The sequence below is a fragment of the Mirounga leonina genome, unplaced genomic scaffold (genome assembly GCF_011800145.1).
Source record: "Mirounga leonina isolate KUSES-001 unplaced genomic scaffold, KU_Mleo_1.0 Mir_93, whole genome shotgun sequence".
Lineage (NCBI taxonomy): Eukaryota > Metazoa > Chordata > Mammalia > Carnivora > Phocidae > Mirounga > Mirounga leonina.
Window position 1 is genome coordinate 36813405 of NW_023270854.1, and position 22863 is coordinate 36836267.

General features: G+C 44.2%; 1 protein-coding gene and 1 long non-coding RNA gene across 5 annotated transcripts in view; one reads left to right on the top strand and one right to left on the bottom strand.

Moving 5' to 3' along the window:
* LOC118004546 overlaps positions 1-21552 on the top strand; it is a 100176-nt gene extending 78624 nt beyond the window's left edge. Inside the window, exon 3 of the long non-coding RNA XR_004677611.1 lies at positions 20092-21552. This is a non-coding gene — a long non-coding RNA (uncharacterized LOC118004546). The remainder of the gene's footprint in view (positions 1-20091) is intronic.
* MAPRE2 (microtubule associated protein RP/EB family member 2) overlaps positions 19686-22863 on the bottom strand; it is a 153474-nt gene continuing 150296 nt past the window's right edge. For all 4 annotated transcript variants that reach the window (XM_034995929.1, XM_034995928.1, XM_034995930.1 and 1 more), the window contains one exon: positions 19686-22485. In XM_034995929.1, coding sequence (XP_034851820.1) covers positions 22411-22485 — 75 coding nt within the window. In that variant the 3' untranslated portion in view covers positions 19686-22410. The remainder of the gene's footprint in view (positions 22486-22863) is intronic.

Genomic DNA, 22863 nt, shown 5'->3' on the forward strand with positions numbered 1-22863 from the left:
TCATGACCTGAGCTGAAGGCAGATGCTTAATTGACTGAGCCACCCTGGTGCCCTTTTTTAGTTTTTTTCTGAGACAATCAGTCTTGCTTGTTGACCTCTGACTTGGGAGCTTGGGTTTTCTTTTTGCAGTGTAGGTTCTGAAATTAAAGACTAGTAGATTCCCAAGGAGACCGAAATAATATCTTTGGAACCTCAAGTGTGATGTGAAAATATACTAGAGAGAAAGATGTGGAAGTTCAACAGCATTCCACAAGAGAGATGAAGAATCAGAGGTGGTGGTTCGGCACCTCCAATGACCTACAGATCCCAGGTGTGTCATCCCTAACTTGGGAAAAAAACTTGAGCATTGTGCAGAATTTTCACTGAATTTTGTTTGTGACTGTTGGGTAATTGCTGACTAAATTAGTGCTTCAAAGAAATAACTGTTCGCATTTCATAGCCTTCGAAACTCGCTTTAAGACATTTTTTTGGGGGGGCATCGAGGTGGCTCAGTTGGTTAAATATCTAACTCTTGATTTTGGCTCAGGTCATGATCTCAGGGTCGTGAGCTTGAGCCCTGTGTTGGGTTCCATGCTCAGTGGGGTATCTGCTTGAGATACTCTCTGCCCCTCTCCCTCTGTCCCTACCCCCTCTTCAATCACACCCATGAGAATGCATGCGTGCACTCTCTCTCTTTCTCTTAAAACAAAACAAAACCAAAAAAAAAACCCCAAACTTTTTTTTTTTGGGTCCATTTTCTGTGTTGCCTTTTTGATCTAAACTCTCAAACTCTTTGGGAACTGTAGCAGGAAATTTAGATTTAACCTCAAGAGTCAATGTTTTGTCTTGTGTCTCCTCTAATATAATACAGATGTTGGGATGGCTATATTTTACTTGAACACTTATTGAATTTCTTCCTTACTCCTTTCTCTTTTTAATGGGAAACAGTCTGACTCTAGTCCTCATTAAACTCAGAGAATCTGAATTGTAATCTTGAGAATGTACATGGAGAGAAGATATATTCTGTCTATTTACTTAGGTTACAAACTCTTAAATTGCTCCACTCTTTGAGGGGAAAAAACCTTCCATCCAAGAAAAAGACACTGAAAAACAAACAAAAAATATTAAAGATTAGAAAAATATTAATTTAAGGACTGAAAAAGTGGATCTCTAAAATGCTCTGTTTTGACCAGAATGGGTATCAGTTCATTACCTGGGTAGTCTGTAATATGAGGGAGATGTCATTTTTTTTTTTAACACTCTGTATTCTAAGTTTATAATGCCTAGATTTTCTGTCTAGAAAGCTAGTTCTCTAAATCGCACTATTTCAGAGAATTGTACAAACCATCTGAATATTTCAGCAGTTTTGAGATTGCTGTTCCAGCCCTGTGCTCTGCATACTCTCTCCAGGTCAGTTGGTCAGAGAAGGACCCAGTGTATTCAGTGACTGATACAAACAACAGAATTTGACTCTTTTGGCCAAAGTGACACATTTATCTACCGGTGCTCAACCAACAATCTGATTTTTTTTTTTTTCAGGTCAGTGGCAAATTAATTTAAGAGTTAAAACCACTGCATAATGTAGATGGGTAAAACGAGCTTTTCATATGGTTTAGGTACCATTTCTTCATTGGCTCAGTGACCTGATCTGCTTCAACTAGTCTAAACATATGTGTCACAATTTTTGTATCCTCTTTTGATTTGCTCGATTACAGGCTTTCTTGTTGACTTGTGTTACAGAGGAAAATAAACATGTATCCATGTCCTCAGGCCAGTCACTGATTTGTTTACACTGACAGTTACCACGAATCATGAAATAGTCAGAGCTGTCTAAAATAGAATGGTGGCCTCTCCTGGGGTTTAGTGAGTTCTTGGTCAATGTAGCCAGGGGGACAGGCATGACTCTGGCATGTAGCCAGATGGCTATATGGCGGGGATCTTATATAGAGACTTATGTTCTGAATGAGCAGTAGGTCTAGATGACTTCCATATCCCTTCTCACTCTTAGATGTTTTGATCAATTCATTTGATCCAGTGCTGTCAGGACTAAGTGTCAGGGTGGGGGGTGGGGGGCTTGGTTATAAATGAGCAATTTGGAGTCATGTTCACATCTGGTCCATCTTGTGCCAGTGAACCTGCTAATAATTACATGTGTGCACTTGGCCATGGTATGTAGAATCAGCATTCTGTGGGAGGAACATTTAAAATAATTTATTGTTTTGGCATTGACATTTGCTTTAAAATTTAAATTTCTATCATGTTCTCATTAGGAATGCTGGGCATCTGGTTTAAAACCACCCAGACAACCTGCGTTAGCTGGTACTTCGCCAATAACATATGTATAAGACTATACTAACTATACTAACAGCACCAGTTATCATGTCAGTGATAACTGCAGTTTTGTGTATCTGGTCAAGAACTGTATTATTTTCTAAAAAGATAGTAAAATATGTGTGTTATCACTGTGGTACACCTTATCATTGTGAATTATAACAAATATTCATTTATGAATGCCTGTTCCTGCCTCTCCATCCTGCCCTGTGTTTCTTGCTTTTCTGCAGACTTTGAATAACATTTACATGTCCGTTTAAGCCCAAAAGGTAAATTAGAAGGCACCAGAGAAAGACGAAGGAGCTGTTAGTATGGGTTGACATGGGTTTGAAACTCAGCTGTGAAACTCACTTGCTGTGTTTCATTGTTTCCAACCTCTTTTTAGATTCTTTAGGAAAAAACCCTGGGCCTCATGAAATCTGCTGATGCACGTCCTGTGTGCAGAGAGGGACATCTTTCCTGGGAGGGACCATGGTTCCCAGCCGGACCTGGGGCATTAGTGGGAGCAATGTTAGATCTTCTCTAGTTCTCTTCTGTTGTATTGGCTTGTACCTGGTTCAGTAGTCAGTAGATGAAAGGTGGAAGGGGGAGAGAGCAGCAAGTCACCGAAGCCAGAGTGTGCTCAACACCGAGGATCTTGATGTTCTTGAAAGCCAGTATTTGGTTTAAACCATTCTGCGTGGCAAAGATGAAAGCATATTCAACTTCTGAGAGTTATGGGATGACTGTAAAGTCTTCTAATAGGTATTTTTGTGTTGTAGGGCAGATCCAAAGAAAACCCTGGGAAAAAAGTTAGTTTTCAGGAAGTTTTGCTCCCCGTGGTATCTCCTGCCCTCTTGTTTCCCCCTCCTTACTCTATGGATGGTCTTACTCCATGTGACATGTTGACCAGGCAACCCAGCCTGTTTATATTCATGTCTTCTGTTGCCTTCTCCAGTGTGACGCTCAGGATCTCAAGTCCTCACTAGTGTCATTTAGCTGGCACAGACTCTTCCATAGTAGAGGTGTGAACCCTTGAACCAAGCTTGCTTTGACAAATTCAGCCAGTGTATACATTGCGCATTTACTAGACATCTACCTTTTGAAAGAGCTTCAGGTCTTTGGGTGCTGGGAATAGCTAAAGTGATTTCAGGATGCCCTTCCCAGCTTTGATGATCCTGTATAAAGACCTGGAGTTTATGTGGGTTTGTATATAGAAGAGTCTTAAAAACTAAAGTTCTTGGACGCAAAGAACTTGAATTTAGATCATGCAACTTGTGTGTTCTGACATTTGTACCTGCTAACAATTACAAATTGTTACATAAGTTTACTTACGGAGGATCTAGCAAAATATACTCCAGATCTGGTGACATTGATGTTCTAATTTATAATTAATTTATCACAGTATGACTGACAGATTTTAATTTCTTTGGTTAATACAAGGGGGTGAGAAGCCTTAGAGTTCCACAGCAGCCTCAAAAGGACTCTCATGTACGTGATTGTTTTTGCCAGGTGCAATGAATAGTGAATCGCTTTCCTTCTCTTTGGAGAGGTGTTGAACTTGGGTAACACGGGAGGAAGCTCAGTGCCACTGGAGAACACCTGCGATTAGAACGGATTCCTGTCCAAACCATTCCACTTGACAGGCATGGAGTGGTAACAGGTTAGGTTCCTGGAGCTGGAGATGGGTTTAGAGGAAGGGCAGGCTGGCCTGGCCCCTGGGCCGGAGAGCAGAGCCAGAGGAGATTGAATGACAGCATCCAGGCCAAAGCTCAAGTGTGGCAGCAGGCTAGCCAAGGGAGCAAGCCGGAGCAGAGAGCGAGAAACTGGGCATGTGGCAGTGGCAAGGAAACTGAGGGCACTAGACCTACGGATGAGGACACAAGGGCAGGCAGGAGGACACTACAGGTCCCTGGGCAGGGTCTGGCAGCCCAGCTCACTGGAGAGCTGTCGGTAACCAGCTTGCTCGCTTCACAGTGAAAATGTCTGCAGGCAAATGCACTGTGCAAAAGATCAGATCACTGGGTCCCCTAACCTTGAATCCTCAGGATCCCTGGGCTTGTAGATCTGATTGCTCTGGCTTCAGGGGAGAGAGCTCAAGAAAACAACTGGGTTATCCTAAGAGAAGCTGGGGATATCTGACTCTGCACTGTTCTGCCTTCTGTCACCAATCAAATAAATAGCAAACCTCATGGCAGTCTCAGGAACTGTCATGGTTAAAGGAAAATGCTGGAGAAGAGGTAGGAAACTTTGATCCTTTACAACTGGTTTGAAGCTTTACATGCTGGCAGCTAAAGAGGTATTGATTCTATGTTCCCTGTTATCTGCTTTTACTATTTGGCCTGCAATATAATGCATTTAATGTACGTCTACTCTTTAATTTTGGTGTGGTCCTTTGAATATTAGAAGTTAACAGTGAAGAGGACAGGGGCATCTTAGTGGAGTAAATCATTCCATGGTCTTGGTTTCCAGTTTCATTTCATTAAGTGATGGTTTGCTCATTTTAATTTGGAATACAAAGAAGCCATTGAAATGGGGGAATATATTCATGTTCTCCTATCAGAGCCAAATGAGCAAAACATTAAAGAACAGGAGTTGAAATGGTTTCCAAATCAGAAAAGCCACATTTCTCTAGAATTTTCTCATTCTGGTTCCTATTTATATTTTCTGTGGAGGCTGAGTGGTGGTTGTCATAGCAATTCCTTTTTATATATGAAACTCTGATACTTGGGTTTTTATTATTTGTATCTCTTTTCAAGAGCTATTCGAGTCTAAATACTTGCTTTTAAATAATATCTGACCAGACGAGGTCTTTTAACCTTCATCTTATGACCCTAATATTTTTTGACCTTTGAATTATAGGACTTCTGAGGATTGTATTTTGGGTGGACCAGGAAATGGTCCTTTAAACAGGGTGGTTTGATGAAATCCTGTGAGTCCTGGTGCCCGCCATCCTTCCCTTTGCCTTTAATGCCTTCAGTGGCTCTGAGGCCATTGGGTATTTTCCATGGCAGCTGTACCCAGGTGGTCCTGACTTACATAAAAAGCCTTTGCAGGATTTGTTCCCTTTTCTTTCTCCCACCCCCTTTATTTCCTTTCTTCTGCATTTAGATTTTTTCCACACAGTTTTCATGTATTGTTTTGACGCCACTAATCTATAAAAATTTTTGTCTGAAGCAATGACTCGATTCTTGTCAAATCCATTAGTGTCTCAGGATTTAGCGTTTGTGTCTTTCCTGGGCTTTGGTATTATTGACCAGCCAGTCCTCCTTGAAGCTCTCCCTGGGGTGGTTCTTTTCTTTCTTTTTTTTTTTCTTTTTTGGTCCTTCCTTCCATCTTCCCACCCATCCATTGGCTATGCCATGCCAAGATACTATTCAGGACCCTGCATTGTTCTGGTCTCTGAGCCTTTCCCAGCATCTCCTGGACTCTTCTTTAATTCCTAGTCCGAGAGGAGCCCCTCACCTCCAGTTCTGCCTTGAACAGCTCCATGTTCCACATTCACTTCCTCGATGGGCTTACTCACTCTCTAGATGCCACCTGTCACTAGAGAGGGCTGAACCTCAAATCCTTATCACTGGCCTGGCTCCTCACATCCGCAGCTCTCTGTATCCAGGCAGAGATCAAGAGAGTGCAGGGCATCTTTCAGGATCTGCTGGCTAACACTGGGTTCATACCTTCTCCCTCAATTCCAGCCTGGCTAATTTCACTACCAGAGGCTCTAATCTTCTACCAGTTGTCTAGCCTGAGAACCTTTGAATCTTTGGCTCTCATTTCTTTTTCATTTCCTATACCTAGCTTCTTATGAATGATCACTGCTAATTCACAGTATTTTTTGATCCCAGCCCTCTCTTTTTACCCTGATTCTATAAAATTAGAAAATTTTATAGGCGAGGCCAGAGAGCTTAGAGAGCTTCTTTGCCCTTTTTATTAGTTACCACACAGAAAAGCCAGCACCGGATTCGCTGACTTGAATGCAGATCCCTGGTTAAAAACCATGGGTCTGGCGCAGTGGTTCTTAGGCTTTATGGTCTCAGACCCTATTTAGACTTATAAAAATAATGAAGACTCCAAAGAGCTTTTGTTTATATGGGTTATGGTTATTAATACTTATCATAATAGAAACTAAAAATGGGAAATTAAAAATGTTCTTTTTAAAAAGCAATGAGTTCATTATATATGAACATAGCATATTTTTATGAAAAATAACTTTTTCAAAACAAAAACTCTCAGAAGAGTGATACTATTTTACATTTCTGTAAATTTTCTTAAGGAGTGGCTAAATAGAAGACAGTTGGACTGTTAAATCTGCTTCTGCACTCGTCTGCTGTGATATCATACATCATGTAACCTGTGGAAAGATCCACTGTTCACTGGTGCAAGAACGAGAGTGAAAATGAATAATGCCTTAGTGTCATTAGGAAAATGACTTTGATTTTGAGGACTCCCTGAAAGGGTCTTGGGGTCTCCAAAGTCCCATGATCACAATGAGAATCATTGGTCTAGAAGGTTGCTAAGTCTTTCTCTAACTCACCATTTTATTCTTGTTCATGATCTTTCAATTTTGGTTTTGAAGTTTATATCAGGAAAGTTCAAAATTAAACACCATTATGTAGTCAGAATCTAATATTTATCAGTGACATTCAATCTCCAAGGCTTGAAAATACGTCCTATGATAAAGTGGTAGTTTTTTGAAGATCATGATGTCAAAAAAATGAAATAAAAAACATGATGCTAAACTTCCATGCTCATGAGAATCAGGCCACGTTTCATCATTCTCTCCAGTTCTGTGTTCTCATCTCTTTAGTTCTTCTGGTTACATGGACTGTAATTTTCTTTAATAGAAAGTTAAGTTACTTGTGTTACTGGAGAGCAAGATGGATATATAGGAAATAACTCTAAGCTCTATCATTGCACCTTTCCCTTCCTTTATTTGGTAAACATACTGAGTTTTTCTTTATTTTTTTTTTAAAGATTTTTTATTCATTTGAGACACAGAGATAGAGAGAGAGCACGAGCAGGGCGAGTGGGAGAGGAAGAAGCAGACTCCTGCTGAGCCAGGAGCCCGATGCAGGGCTCGATCCCAGGACCCTGGGATCATGACCTGAGCCGAAGGCAGACACTTAATGACCGAGCGTTACATACTGCATTTTTCTATATGCTCAAAATCCTAGATGCTGGGGATATTAAATTCGTAGACAAAATGGTCCCACCCCTGAAATCATACCATAGTATGAATAGCAGCTTAAATGTCAGTAATCACAATATAATGTTAACATTTAACACAGAAGAGAACTCCTTTAAGAGAAACCTGCGGTGATGCAACGCAAGGTGACCAATGATCTCCAGTCCCCTTTCTGTCCAAAGAGACCATTGAGAACAGGTAGATCCAAAGATTTCCAGCACTTAATATTGAGCAGAAAGCTTTTCATTTTCCAGGTAACTATGGAAATTTTTATTCTTCTTGGGACTTAACATAAACCAGAAGAGTTGGGTGCATAGTGGTGAGTGGACTGTGGGGGGAAGAGGTGGGCATTTAGAGCTAGAAAGGAGAACAGCGGTGATGGGGATGTGAAGATGAGCAGGGGTGTACGTCCTGTCTCTGGATAGCAGCCTCTCTGGAGAGCAGAGAGTATCCTCTTTTCACACCACACTTGAGTTCAGGCATGGATTGAGAGAAATAATACCACCACTCTTACTACTCCCATTAATTGTAGCAGCCAACAATGTACCGAGTACTCATTGTGTCCCAGGCACAATGCTAAGCTGTTTGCATGCATGCATGTAACTATTATTTATTGAGTGCCTTTGATGTGCTAGACCGTGGGCATCCAACAGGGCTACTGTTACTATCCCTGTTCCAGATAAGCAAACCGAGTAAGTTTCAGCAAAGTGCCTAGTAACATGCGAGACTGCCAGGATGGGTCCTTATGCATCGTGCGGGTGATGAGTCACTGAGTGCCCCTGGGCACGTCAGAGGATGGACCATCTGCGGGGTCACCGTCTTTGCTGTGGTTTTCTTCATCAGAGGTGGCTAAAGCAGAATGTGCGGTTTGGTCTCATCAGGCCACTGGGAGCTAATGTCCTGGTGAACACGGCAGTGGCTAGGGTTCTTCCCTGGATATTCGGAAGTTGGGAATACAGAGAAAGGTAGCTAGTGTGATTTCTATGTTGAAAGTGAAGGGCATGTCCAGTAAAATATGTTTTTAAAATTATCCCTGAGCTGTTTTTTAAATCACAATCAATAAAGAAATCTATCCAAAGGAAGCATTTCCCATAAACTACACTTTGGAAATAGCCCAGGTTTTTTTTTTTTTGTCCTCAGGAGAAGGAAGTTTGGGGGAGAGAGCAGGGCAGGAGGAAGAGGGACATTTTTATAGGTAACAGCGACTTGTGATGGGCTTCCTTTCCCCAGCGCCGGCTCCCTGGTTCCCAGCCATGTTTGTGTGTTCCTGCACGGGGCAGCCATTGGCCTTCTGGAAAGCCTGGAGGCTTTGACACTCGTCCTGTTCACGGTGTCAAAAACTTGAGGCGCCTGGGTGGCTCAGATGGTTAAGCGTCTGCCTTCGGCTCAGGTCATGATCCCAGGGTCCTGGGATCGAGTCCCACATCGGGCTCCTGGTTCAGCAGGGAGCCTACTTCTCCCTCTCCCTCTGCCTCTCTCCCTGCTCGTGCTCTCTCTCTCTCTGTATCTCTGTGTCTCAAATGAATAAATAAAATCTTTTAAAAAAACACAACAAAACTGTGCCTTGTTCACTGCAGAGGGTGCGGTAAATACATGATCTTTTCTTCCTTCTTAGGAGTGAAAAAAAAAGTGCCAGAAAGAGGGTGGAGGCGGGTGAGGCCATGTCCCTGTTGCCGAGGGGGGCTTCTGTGAAGGCTGGGTGTCTGTCGTACGTAAAGGGTGACTTGCTTGTATTTTCCACCTGCTCGGCTGCCCCGGGGAGGAATAACCTAAGGGGCAGGAGGTTGGGTAGACATGCCCATTGGTTGGAAAACGTTGGGAACCTTGATACAAGCCTCCAGAGGAGAGTGAAAGAATTTTCAAAACGGAAATGATTACTTAACTGGTCTGTGTTGACAATTCACTTTGGACCTGTCTGTGTTTCCTCTTACTTCACTGGCTTAGGAAGTGACCTCAGATCAAGTAAGTGAGTGAGAAAAAACAGTTGAAATTAAGTCAAAGTACCCATGAAAGTGATATTTCAATTCAAAAAAATTGTAAGCACCAACTGTGCCTCTAAAAGCAGTTTTATTTCACGTTTGACTTTTCTTTCCCCTCCATAGTTTATAAGGAGGAAAGCTGCTGAGCCTGGGGCACCAGCCCTGCAGGCCGTGTTTGGATTGTGTCATTTGTTGGCAATCAGAATTTTAAAGAACCCAAAAGGGAATCTCAAAGATCATGTAGTCTAATGCTCTCATTTTACGTTTTTGTTTTATGAAACTCAACGAAGCGATGTGCCAAATGATTTTAGAGCAGTGATAGCAGACATGGGATGGAAATCATATTCTCTCTGCATGATGCGTGCACAAAGCAACAACATAAAACTTGTCCCTCACTAGTAACTACATTGTAAGTTATCTGTTGCTGTGTCATGAACCACCCTATTCTCAGTGTCTTATACCAGTTTGTTATTTCGGTGGTTCTATGGGATGGCTGGGCAGTTCTTGCTCGGGGTCTCTCCATGCTTGTGTGGATGCTCAGAGGTATCTGAAGGCTCAAGGGGGCTGGACATCCAGGACACTTTTTTACACACAGCCACCGGGTGGGGCTGGCTGTTGGCTTGAAGGTCAGCTGGGCTTGGGATCAGCTTGTCTTGAAGGTCCCTTCTGTTCTGTAAACTTGGGCAAGTTATTCCCTCTCAAGAGACTCATTTCATGAGAATGTCTTAGGTTGCAAGGAAGACATTCATTTAAGTTGCTTCTCTGACTTTAAGATCACACCTACACATCACATCAATAAAACTGATGAACTGGATTTCAAGAATAAAACAACTGGTGGGTGTTCAGGGTTCAAGGAAGCAGCCGATGTTTATGGATTAGTTAAAATGTCGTTCCCTGGTTCTTGCTTGAGGGTCTGTTTTCTTTTCCTTTTGCTTTTTCCATCTTCTGTTTCTGCTTTATGTAGAACATCTGCTTACCATGATCCTTCCTCGGGGCTCCCTTCATTCTGCATCTCAGTCTAGTTTCCATGGCTCGGTCCTTAATCCTTAGTACAAATGAGAGAGAGAGGCAGGCAGAGGACTCTGTGATGGGCCCTGCTCGTAGAGTCAGGCTATGTGGTTACTGGCCACCCCAGATTGACTGCCCCTAGGTTGGTGTCTGCTCTAGACCATCAGCTGTGGCTGGCGGGGGGGTGTGGGGGGGGCAGGATCTTGACCTGAGCTGAAATCAAGAGTCAGACACTTCAACCGACTGAGCTACCCAGGCATCCCTGTTGGGAATTTTTTGATTACTGATTCAATTTCATTGCTGATAATTGGTCTGTTCAACTTTTCTATTTCTTCCAGATTCAGTTTTGGGAGATTATATGTTTCCAGGAATTTGTCTATTCTAGCTTGTCAAATTTGTTGGCATATAATTTCTTACAATATTCTCTTACAATCCTTTGTATTTCTGGGGTGTTGATTATTTCTCCTCTTTCATTTTTGATTTTATTTGCCCCCCCCCAAGAGTTTTGTTGATCTTTTCAAAGAACCAGCTTCTGGTTTCATGGATCTGTTCTGGGTTTTTTTTGGTTTCTATTTTATTTCTGCTCTAATTTTTATTATTTCTTTTCTTCTACTGGTTTTGGGTTTTGTTCGTTCTTTTTCTAGCTCCCTTAGGTGTAAGGTTAGATTGTTTGAGATTTATCTTCTTAAGGTAGGCTTGTATTGCTATAAACTTCCCTCTTAGAAGAGATTTTGCTGTATCCCAAATATTTTGGATCATTGTGTTTTCATTTTCATTTGTCTCCATGTATTTTTTGATTTCCTCTTTGATTTCTTGATCCATTCATTGTTTAGTAGCATATTACTTAATCTCTGTGTATTTGTGTCCTTTCTGGATTTTTTTCTTGTGGTTGATCTCAGTTTCATAGCGTTGTGGTCAGAAAAGATGCATGGTATGACTTCCATCTTTTTGAATTTGTTGAGCCTTGTTTTGTGGCCTAATATGTGATCTATTCTGGAGTATCTTCCATGTGAACTTGAGAAGAATGTGTATTCTGCTGTTTTAGGCTGGAATGTTCTGTATATATCTCTTAAATCCATTTGGTCCAATGTGTCATTCAAAGCTATTGTTTCCTAGTCAATTTTGTTTGGATGATCTGTCCCTAGATGTAAGTGGGGTGTTAAAGTCCTCTGCTATTACTGTATTACTATTGATTACTTCCTTTATGTTTGTTACTAACTGCCTTATGTGTCTAGGTGCTCCCATGTTTGGTGCATAAATATTTACAATTGTTACATCTTCTTGTTAAATTGTTCTCTTTATGGTTATATAATGTCATTCTTTGTTTCTTGTTAGTCTGTTTTTTGCCTATTTTTTCCGTTTTAAGTATTGCTACCCTGGTTTTCTTTTCACTTCCATTTGCATGATAAATGCTTCTCCATCCCTTTACTTGGAATCTGCATGTATCTTTACGTCTGAAATGAGTCTCTTGTAGGCAGCATATAGATGGGTCTTATTTTTTTATTTGTCACACTATGTCTTTTGTTTAGAGCATGAGTCCATTTACATTCAAAATAATTATTGATAGGTATGCATTTATTGCCATTTTGTTACTTGTTTTATGGTTGTTTTGTAGTTCTTTGTTCCTTTCTTCCCTTGCTCTCTTCTCTCATGATTAGCTGGCTTTCTTTAATGATATACTTGGATTCCTTTCTCTTTATTTTTTGCATAGCTATTACTTTTTTTTGTGTGTGTGGTTATTACTAGGTTTGTATAGAACATCTTCTGCATAGAGTAGTCTATATTAAGTTGATGGTTGTTTAAGTTTGAACCCATTTTTTACTCCTCCCCCCCATATTTTAGGTATATGGTGTCATAATTTACATCCTTCTGTGAGTCCCTTGACTGATTTTTTTATAGTTATACTTATTTTTACTGCTTTTGTACTTCCTACTTTCTTACTCTTACTTACGGTCTTTCCTTTCCACTCAAGGAGTCTTCTTTAACATTTCTTGTAGGGCTAGTTAGTGGTCATGAATTCTTTTATCTTTTGTTTGTTTGGGAAACCTACTCTGCCATCTTCCCAGCAATCTCTACTACATGGTTATTTGTGCAACCATTTGTTTGTTTGTTTGTTTTTTAAAGATTTTATTTATTTATTTGAGAGAGAGAGAATGAGAGACAGAGAGCACGAGAGGAAAGAGGGTCAGAAGGAGAAGCAGACCCCCCACCAACCAGGGAGCCCGATGTGGGACTCGATCCCGGGACTCCAGGATCATGACCTGAGCTGAAGGCAGTCGCTTAACCAACTGAGCCACCCAGGCGCCCCTGTGCAACCATTTTATAACCTGTAAAGTGTTTTATATGGTGTCATACTTTATATCCTTTTATTTTGTGAATCCCTTGACTGATTTTTTTTTTTTTAAGATTTTATTTATTTATTTGACAGAGACACAGCGAAAGAGGGAACACAAGCAGAGGGAGTGGGAGAGGGAGAAACAGGCTTCCCACAGAGCAGGGAGCCCGATGCGGGGCTCGATCCCAGGACCCTGGGATCATGACCTGAGCCGAAGGCAGATGCTTAACGACTGAGCCACCCAGGCGCTCCCCCTTGACTGATTTTTATAGATACTTAATTTTTACACCTTTGTGCTTCCTATTTTCCTTACTCCTGCTTGGGGTCTTTCCTTTCCACTCAAAGAACCCCCTTTAACATTTCTTGTAAGGCTGGTTTAGGGGTGATGGATTCCTTTACCTTCTGTTTGGGAAACTCTCTCACCTGTTCTGAATGACGGCCTTGCTGGATAGGGTATCCAGCTCTAGCAGATCCACCCCCTCTAGCCAGGCCTGCCTTAGTCCTGGTGGTGGCAAGTCCCCTTTCACAGGGGATCCTGCTAACACTGTGCATCCTGCCCACACGCGCACTGTGGATCTGCACCCCCCAATACACTGTTGGCTGGAGACCATCCAAAGCGGTGCCACGAGCCTGGCAGTGTGCAGGCAGCCCCAACAGGGGCCAGCACCACTCCAAAGTGACTATTGTCTTGGGAAGAGGGAAAGATAACCACACATACCAGTCAGATGGCAGCCCCAGCAGTGGGCTGGGGGCAGACAGCTGGTCTGATTGCAGGCCCTGCCACCAAGAAAAGCTTCTCAGAGGACAACACAGAGAAAGCACCCTGCAGTTGGATGCTAGTGCATCTCTGGCAAACGCCTGGTCTCACTCAACTCAAGCCAAAGGCAGCCCCAGATTGGCCCACTAACACCAGAGGGTCTAAACGCTGCCCACAACAGGCCAAGAGAGCCACAGTAGACGACTGGATGAAGGAAAAAGTGGCTCAGTCACAACCACTGGGCGCATCCAACACATGTAGAAGACAGTCCTGAAGCACCAGTTTCCGGAGAACAGGGGACATTGTACTGCAGGGCACTATAGGACCCCTTCATAAGGCTACCGCTTTCAAGAGCAGGAGATGTAGCTTGCTTTCCCTTTTTCTGTTTTAACATTTTTTTTTTCTAATGATTTTATCTATTTATTTGACATAGAGGTGTGAGTGAGCACAAGCAGGGGGAGCGGCAGACTTCCCGCTGAGCAGGGAGCCCGATCTGGGTCTCTAGCCCAGGACCACAGGATCATGACCTGAGCTGAAGGCAGTCGCTTAACCAACTGAGCCACCCAGGCGCCCCTATGGCTGACTTTCCTAACACATAGAAACAGACACAAAGAATTAGACAAAATGAGGAGACAGAGAAATATGCCCCAAATGAAAGAATAGGATGAAATCACAGCAAGAGACCTAGGTGAAATGGAGAGAAGTTATATGCCCAACAGAGAATTTAAAGTATAATGGTCATAAAGATACTCACTGGACTTGAGAAAAGAGTGGAAGGCATCAGTGAGACCCTTAACAATGACCCCAAGACTGGCAGAACAAATTCCACAGCTAAATGAAGAGAAGAGGCCATATGGAAGAGGGTAAGAAAGGGTGGGGATGTGGCGGGGAGCTAAATGGACCTGCAGGGCTGTCCCCTGGGGGGGAGGGCCTGTGGGCACAGAGAGGGGAGGGAAATAGTCACACTGGGGAGCTTGCACGGGGAAGATGAATCCCTGTAACCTTTGGCTTTGAAAACCAGAGGGGCCAAATTTCATGAGCTCTTACAGCCAGTGGGATTAAGCCTTGGAATTTTAAAAATTAGCGGGCTCCACTCTGAGAGGAAAATGAATCCCTGCCCTTAAAGAGACAGCACAACAAACAGCCCATGGAAATATAGCACAAGAGCAGCAGTTTGAAAAATGCCTGGGGCTTACAGGTGGGAGGGTGATTTACTCATCTCAGAGCTTAACTGGAGGGACAGTGACCACTGGGAGAGCCCTCCAGGAACAAAGGAGCGGGCCTAGGCCATTTCCCTCCCCTGCCCCCAGCACAGACACATGAGTACCTGTGGGAACCAGTGGGGTGCTCACAAGCCCCCCACCCCTGTTTTATCCTGGGATGAAGCCTGACACTCCAGAGTTATTTCTGTGCATACACAGTTTAGGTCCCTGGCAGACTGGTTTTTCCTGAATTGCATCTTGGCATTACGTCATCGGGGTCGTCCTGAGGACTGCTAGAAAGATACTGTATTAGCTATGAGATGCTGTGACGGTCAGGCTCCCTCCGTCACTTAATTTCTTCTTAGGAGCCTGAGAAATTTCTCTTAGATCTAAGTATCTGCACTCTTAAGTAACTGTTTTCAGCTTATGGACTCTTTAAATTGAGTAATGATTACTTACCTCTTGACGTTGGCAACTAGGAAGCTCGGTGGTAATTTTCCCCCTTCATCCTAGTAAAGTCTAGAAGACCTCAGGGCACGTGTGAGGCTACTGACCTTACTTCTGCCTTCATCTTTCCCTTCATTTCCCCTTGCTCTGATTTCCTCACTCAGATATGTAGTATACGCTTTTAAAAAAGGAACTGCTTTACGTATTTTTGGACTGAGGCAGGTATGGATGCAGAATGCTCTTCTTTTAGAGTTCCATTAGAGTAACTGAGGGATAGTGATGTGATATTAGGAGTAAAAAGTCACTGTTGACTTGTGCTTCACCCGTGGTTCATGCTCAAGCTTTTGAAAACCATTAAATCAGAGGAGAAAATAAAAACACTCTCCCCTTCCCCCTTTCTTTAGCTTACAAAATTCTTTCGGGTCTTTCTGAGGTAGTATTACAGCTTTCCTGGATAGATGTTTTAAATTTAAAGAGTGTCTACGTTTGGTAATTTTCCCCTCTTATTTCTTCTCGGGAGCACAGTTGAGTCAACACTTAAAATTCCTGTGTTTTGTCAGTAAGGAAATGTGACCAGGAATAGACACTCTTTCTGTGAAGCAGCAGCTGGTTCCTTCTCTGGTTCCCAGGGCATGGTTTCTCCAGAGGAGCAGTGGTGATGGAACCCAGGACCGAAGAGCTTCCGTGGACAAGATACGTGGAGCTGTGGGCTTCTCTTCTGCCAAAGCTGCAGCCTTGGTGGAATCCTCTTGCCAGTCCTTTGCCTCCTGCCCACCTCAGCTGGCCTTGGGCTGCTGGTCTCCCCATTCCCAGGGCCTGGGTTCTTACCTTGCCTGCCCTTCGAAGTGAGCACACAGCTCCTGCCCCAAGCTAATCTGTTCTTGGTGAGCCGTACCTGGGTTGAGGACAGGATCAAGTTTGCCTCCCAACCCCCATGCTATTTTCCAAAACAGGGACAAGTGACTTGAAGGATACTGGATTATTCTTAAAGTATCTTAGAAAGGAAGAGGGATCACCTCTTATACCACTGTCCCCTTTGCAGTCTTTCCTTCTCTTTCCTTTGGTAGGAAAGTCATGACTGCCCCTGAGCTAGAAAAGTAGGGAGTGACGAGGGAGCTGAAAGCTCTTGTAGGCTCAGCTCCGACAGGCACCGGCGGTCCAGAGTCGTCCTTCTAGGTCTTCAAAAGCCTCAGTAAGTTCAGCCCCAAAGCACACCCGTATCGGGTTTGGGGGCACTTCTCCCTAGAAACGCACCTCTGTTTTCTTTGTGGACGGTAGCATACATAGTCCCATCAGAAAATGGCAGAGACCTTTCACGGCCTGCAGACTGGTGTGGATGACAGCACCACAGCACAGGATGCTCGAGCGTGGCCATCGTTCTCCTGTTAGGATAGTAAGGAGTTGCATGAGGCTTTCTCATCATGTCATGGGTTGAGTCTGTCTATGGCTGCGTGGTCCGGCAGACGGTTTTTAGATTGCATGTAAACTGGTAGCAGGAATGTTTTCAAACAAATGTTTGGGGCCTCTTGTTAATACTCAGAGGCTAACAAAACTGTTCTAACGAGGGAGTATCTACACTGTCAAGTCTTTGCTTAGGAGAGACGGTAGAGATACAACCACCTGTCTGCAATTTCCCACATTATGTTCTCAGAAGAGAAAAATGAGCACATTTGAGTTTTTTTTTTTTTAGGATTTTTATTTATTTATTGAGAGAGAAAGAGAGAGAATCATAGAGAGAGCACATGAGAGGGGGGAGGGTCAGAGGGAGAAGCAGACTCCCCGCCGAGCAGGGAACCTGATGCGGGACTCGATCCCGGGACTCCAGGATCATGACCTGAGCCGAAGGCAGTTGCTTAACCAACTGAGCCACCCAGGCGCCCCATTTGAGCCTTTTTAGATCTGTAGGTATGACAAATACAATTGTTCATTCTGTGCCTATTAAATCTTTAAAAGGAATGTGTTTTTATCCCCGAGGAAATGTTACCAAAATTTAAAAAAGAAAGGAAAGCTAGATGACCTTGGATGTTGTATTGATAATATCTTAGCTGTGACTGGTCAGCGTTCTGTGACATTAATTTCAAAACCACTCTCAAGAAAAATTGAAAATGTTCTGAGGTAAAATTCACATTTTCCTTCTTGGCCCCCTCTCCCATATTTTGCTCATGTGATGGGACAGTATCTGTGTCTGCAGGACAGGATGATCTCCGAACCTATCTTTGAGAGAGCTTAGCCTCTGAGAGACTGACATTTAAGGTGATTTTCTATAGTCTCTCTCTCTCTGGAAAAACTTTGGAGCTGGTAAAAAAAAAAAAAAAAAAGGTTTCCCTGGGAGAAGGTCACATTTCATCTGTATCATAAATATGTCAGATTAGAAGAGAGTGTCCTAGTGGTAGGCTGTGAATTTAGATCAGATAAAAATTGTGAGTGCATTTATGGGAACTCTTTGTTACTTCTCTAAAATCTAAAGGTTAGAAATTAATGTGTGAGAGCAGTCAGATTTAACCAAAACATTTTAGTAAGATAAACACACCTAAAAAATTATACAGATAACCTTCAAGACCTAGGGAGATAGTATAATGTGAAAATGAGGGACGTTTGCTACATAGAAGGAAATATGTACTTTTTTCTTGAAAAAGAACCCATTTAGGTACTGGGCTAGTTCCTACTGAGTATCCTAAATTCAGAGGTACGTTGAGATGCTATTACCCTTTAAAAACACTTCATTTATACTCAGTCTTAAGAAAATGGTTACAAAATACCACAGGCAACCGGTTTAAGAAGTTAAGCTTGACAAGCTAAAAAGAGTCAACATTTGCAGTGAAAAAGAAAAATGCGTTCAAGAAATAAGCTTCGGCTGGGCCTTCCACAATCCTCAAGGCAATGCGGGAGGTGGGACACCTCAGCGAACACACCTTCTGTGTGAGCCCTACCTGTACAAGGTGTGGGGGCTGGGGACGGGGGTCCTGCCCTCGGGCAGTCCTGTGATCTGAAGTCCCGGTGCCATGTGAGGGCTCCTCCAGGGCTCAAGGGATTTTAAGGTTTGCCTTCCATTAGGCAACAAAGCCAGAACTCTTCCAGTGAGTGGTGCACGTCTGAGTTCCCAGCTCTCCGGAACTGGAGCGGCCCTGCTGTCACACTTGCATGGTCTGGCAACAGGGCGTTAGGGCCGAAAGGGCGGGTCCGTGATATGTGCGAGTGACAGGGGCTGGAAGGATCACAGGAGCTGTGTCTAGCGGGGAAGAGGAAGACTAAGAAAGGCCAGAAATGAAGCTACTGGTTTCATTTTAGAGAACTGGCATCGTATAACTTGAATTTAGTGGAATTACATGAACCCCTTTGTGCCCCCCCACCCACCATGGGCCTACCCATAATCCCATAGTCCCAGTAGGAACATGTTCAGTTTTTAGAGATGGTCTCAGATTTAATATGTGAAGCAAACCTGTTATCCTCCCCCCTTTTGTACCACTAGTGATGTGCTTCCTAGAGTCCACCAGCGTGTCTTTCAGGTAAGATGGAGCACATGCATTCTGGACAATTTGTGTGCAGATGTCTAAGTGGGAGGGCTAGTGTTTAAAATCCCAGGGCTGGCGGAATGAAATGGAAACTCATGTGTTTTAAGCATGAACTTTCCCAACCCAGGTAACGGCTCAGCCTTCTGTCACACACTTACCCGGTACAGACATGAGTGTAGATGGAGAAGTGGTAGTATCTTTGTCTTCCGTGCTTTTCCCACTTCTCTGCTTAAAAGGGCCTAAAGGCAAATGGATGGGAAATAATCGCCAAAGGAGAGTATAGGAACCAAACTGGCCTCTAGGTGGTGCTTGAAAGCAGTTTAGGGCAGGCTTGCATCCCGCAGGGTGGGGAGCCCATGGGTTGAGCCTCCGTGACCTGCCATCTCCTGGGCCAAGTCTCCCACACGCTGCCGTCCCATTCTCCAGCCTCGTTGCTTCTAAGGCATTTCTTTTTTTCACCTATTCCTGTGCCTATGAGTTGGTATTCTACTGGTGTGTAGAAATCATCACTGTTGGTCCAAGTCCCCGTCAAACTAGAGGGGGAGAATGCACTGAACCCGAGAGCTTTTGCTCATCCTAGGTCATTTTGCCATGAAGCTTGGAAACATCTGCTTGCTGCTCCCCCAGTTTCCTATCTGCCCAGCCCTGTCTGGTCCAGGTGGAGCAGGCTGGAGCTGCAGGAGCGAGGCTTCTGTGTGCCTGCAAGTGCAATCTTTCCTAAGGGAATGGCTTACCTTTTTTTTTTTTTTTTTTGGTAAAGTTTTTAAAAAGGTATCACAGCTGCTACATTTGATATCAGATACTAATCTTTAATTCCTGTTAAAACATTTGCCATCCATTGACCCCCCCCTTGTCAATCATAATAAAATGTGGGTAGATGCGGGATTCCACATAAATAGCCTATTCACACACACATGCTCACTCGGAAGGAAACCTTAGCATAAAAATGTAAGAATCTGTAAATCCAGTCCTTTTAACATATACTTTTTTTTATTAAATATGTAAAAAGATAAACGCAAGTCAAGTTATTCACATATTCAGAGACAAAAAAACTATTCTACCATGCGACAATAGGGTAATGTAAAATGAATGTGATACATCTGAATAAGACTTTTTCATCTATGATGTCATTACTTATCTCTATTTATAATTAACAATACATATGTTTACATTCCTTTCAGTTTACATTGAATATATAACAAAAGCTTTATGGTGTACTATTTAGTAAAAGTAATCTGAATGCATATCAAACCTTAACAGAATAATGGAAATACTCACCAGGGAAGGGAGGAGTTCTTGGTTCCCTTCTGGAGTTTACTTCTCTCTGCTCAACAAGCTGTTTGTCATTGTCTTTCCTTTTTATGCTTTTCTGCTTAGAAAGAAGACGGGCCCTCTCTGTGCCCCCTGCTTCAATCACTTCCTATCTGACCCGAGCAGGGGAAGTGCTGTCACCAGCCATGGCCGCGGGGCTAACAATGAAGTCTGGCTTTAGAGGGCGGGCGAGCCCACAACAGGATGCTTCTCCGCCCAGATGGGAGGACGACAGGGTACAGCCCTCGGGGAGAGGAGCAGCCCCGGGAAAGGAGGTGGTCTGCACCGAAGCTGGGGTGCAGCCGAAGATGACGGAGAACCCTAGCTGTTCAAGATTCCCCAAAGCATCGGTGATGTCACATGTGACCCGGCACGACGGAAGAGGGGTCAGATGCGGACAGAAGGAGGAACATGGAGCTCTTCGCTAAATCCGTGAATCGCTGGCGCTAAGACTCGGGGATGGAGAATCAGGTATGACCACCGGGGCAATAGGTTTTCATAGCTGACAAGGCTGGGGCTTTGGGGGCGAGACAGAGCGGCTGGTGCCCGTGAGGCTTAGGCAACTTGCGCCGCCATCCCCCCCACCCCCAGGCCGCCCTCCACCTGGCACTGGGTGTTCCTGAGTGGGCCCTGCCGAGGAACCCCCCACAGATCATCCGCGTGGAATTATTCATTGTGCCTCTTTACAAGAGCTATTCTTCCAAAAGGAAGGTCCGTACAGATGGCTGGGAGGGAGCCCACCGCTGAGCACGAGGCCGAGCATAGCACAACAACTCTCCGTGCGCAAGTGCGGGAGGATGTCACTGCCGGGAGCCAGAGAGAGAGGGGTCACCGCCGTGCAGAGCAGGCGCGAGAGAGAAGAAAGGGAAACCGAACACCACCGAATGTCTGTCCAGTTACGCACAGCGTGTTGGAATAACCTCAAAAATACAAGCCATCTTGTTCACCTGTAACTCAAATGCCACTTTGCTGCAAAAGATTTTGAGAAGACTTCTTTTGGTGGAAAGCTCCGATGCTAGAATTGAGAATTAGTATTTCATCAGTTAATAAAGAAATGTCAAAGCTTTAGGATACATATTTCAGAAATTTATTTGAAGCTTTTCAGTTAAGAGGCAAGTGGGGCGGGCACACTTGTTGGTTGTTGTTGCTGCACCTGCTAAGTTAGGTAACCAAGTGAAATGAATGATCCAGGAAGGGATACCATCTGTCAAAGGAATAAAAGAGGCAAAGATTTGGAAAGATACTAAGAAAATGTGCAAATATTAGTTAAAAAAATAAGGAATGCTTTTAATTCATTGATGTTTCCTCTATTTATGAATTGCCACGGTTATCGAAGGTCAATGACAAGGAGGGCCGTAGTATTAACGAGGGGAAATTCCTTATTCCAGAAGGTACGGGGAGTCAGGGATTTTTTTCTGTGCTGTCATTCCAGTGTCAACACCAGACTTCAGAATCAGGAGTCTCCCTTGGAATGATGCTCCTAGTAAGAAGGTCTTCACTTGCAGCGAGCGTGCAGCACGACGCAGAGCCCTGCCCCTCAGGGCCGCACACCCTGAAGTCATTCTGGAGGAGGAGTCCCCTAGTGCGGAGGACAGGCTTTGGGCTGAAAGCCAGAGAGAGGCAGGAGGACCTGCACCGATGCAGACCCCCTCTGGACTGTAGGTAATTGATGACAGCTTGTGGGGATTGTGGCTGCCCACCAAAGAGGACCCTGAGAGAGAGGAGAGCATGAGAACCTGGGTGGGGGGGGGAGGGGAGGGACAAGCAGGCGAAGGGGAGATGGTGTTGTCCTTGACTGAATGTCTTTCGAAGCTAACTGCAGCTGTCTACCATGCTCAGGGAGAAATACTGCTGGGCCCTGAAGTCCTAGTTTTGATTCCATTTTTTTTTTCCCTATAAAACAAGTCACTGTCCTTATGGCTTTCATATCAAGTATCTCTTTCCCTTTGTTCCAATTTGACCAAATTTACCTTCAGAGGTTAGACTTGCAAACATCAAAGCACCACGAATGTCTGACATCTAGTGACGCTGGCTGAGAAATGCCAATGTAAATACCATGTATCAAATTACCATTGTTTCACACCAGGATAAAAGGGGGGGGTTGTTCTGGAAAGAAATGAAGAGAGCAGAATCAATCTCAAGCAGCCAAGTGGTGAAGTAGAAGGGACGCGACCCTGTGATCTCTCAGGTAGGCCGCCCGACGGCCGGCTGCTAATGGGTCTTGGCAGAGGACATGGGAACCGAGCGCGGTGGCTGGCGGATGCAACAGTGCGTTGATGTTAACGGCAGACTGGGAACGACTGGTTTCGGCTGAGCTCGAGGCCACACGTCTCTCCAGCAGAAAAGGTCCCACGCACAGCTGACGGCGCGAGCGGCCAGGACGCTTCAGTACTCTTCCGGCTGCTGGGGCTGCCGGTCGTGGACTTGCTCCTCAGCCTCGGGCTCCTCCGGGTGGCCCTCCTGCAGGACAGGCGGAGAGGTTTCAGCTGGAGCTAGGTACTGGGGGGGAGGCCCCGCAGCGTCCCGCACGGGCCAGGGCGTCCCCGCTCCCACGAGCCCATGCACGGACCCACCTATTAGATGGAGCACCCATCTAACAGTTTTCAATGAGTTTCACTGAGGAGTCAAGGAAGTCAAGAAGGTAAGGTGCCTAGAATATTGTTCGGTTCATAATACCTAGTGTGAGCTGCAATTATTATTTCTTGGTGGGAGAGCTCTTTGAAATATATGCTAGAAGTGAAAAGGTTTTAAAAAGTAACCTTTTCTGTGACAACAGTCGAAAGGAACATCACCCTGAAGACCCTAGTTCAAATCTAGTGCTGTCCCTTACCGGCTCGG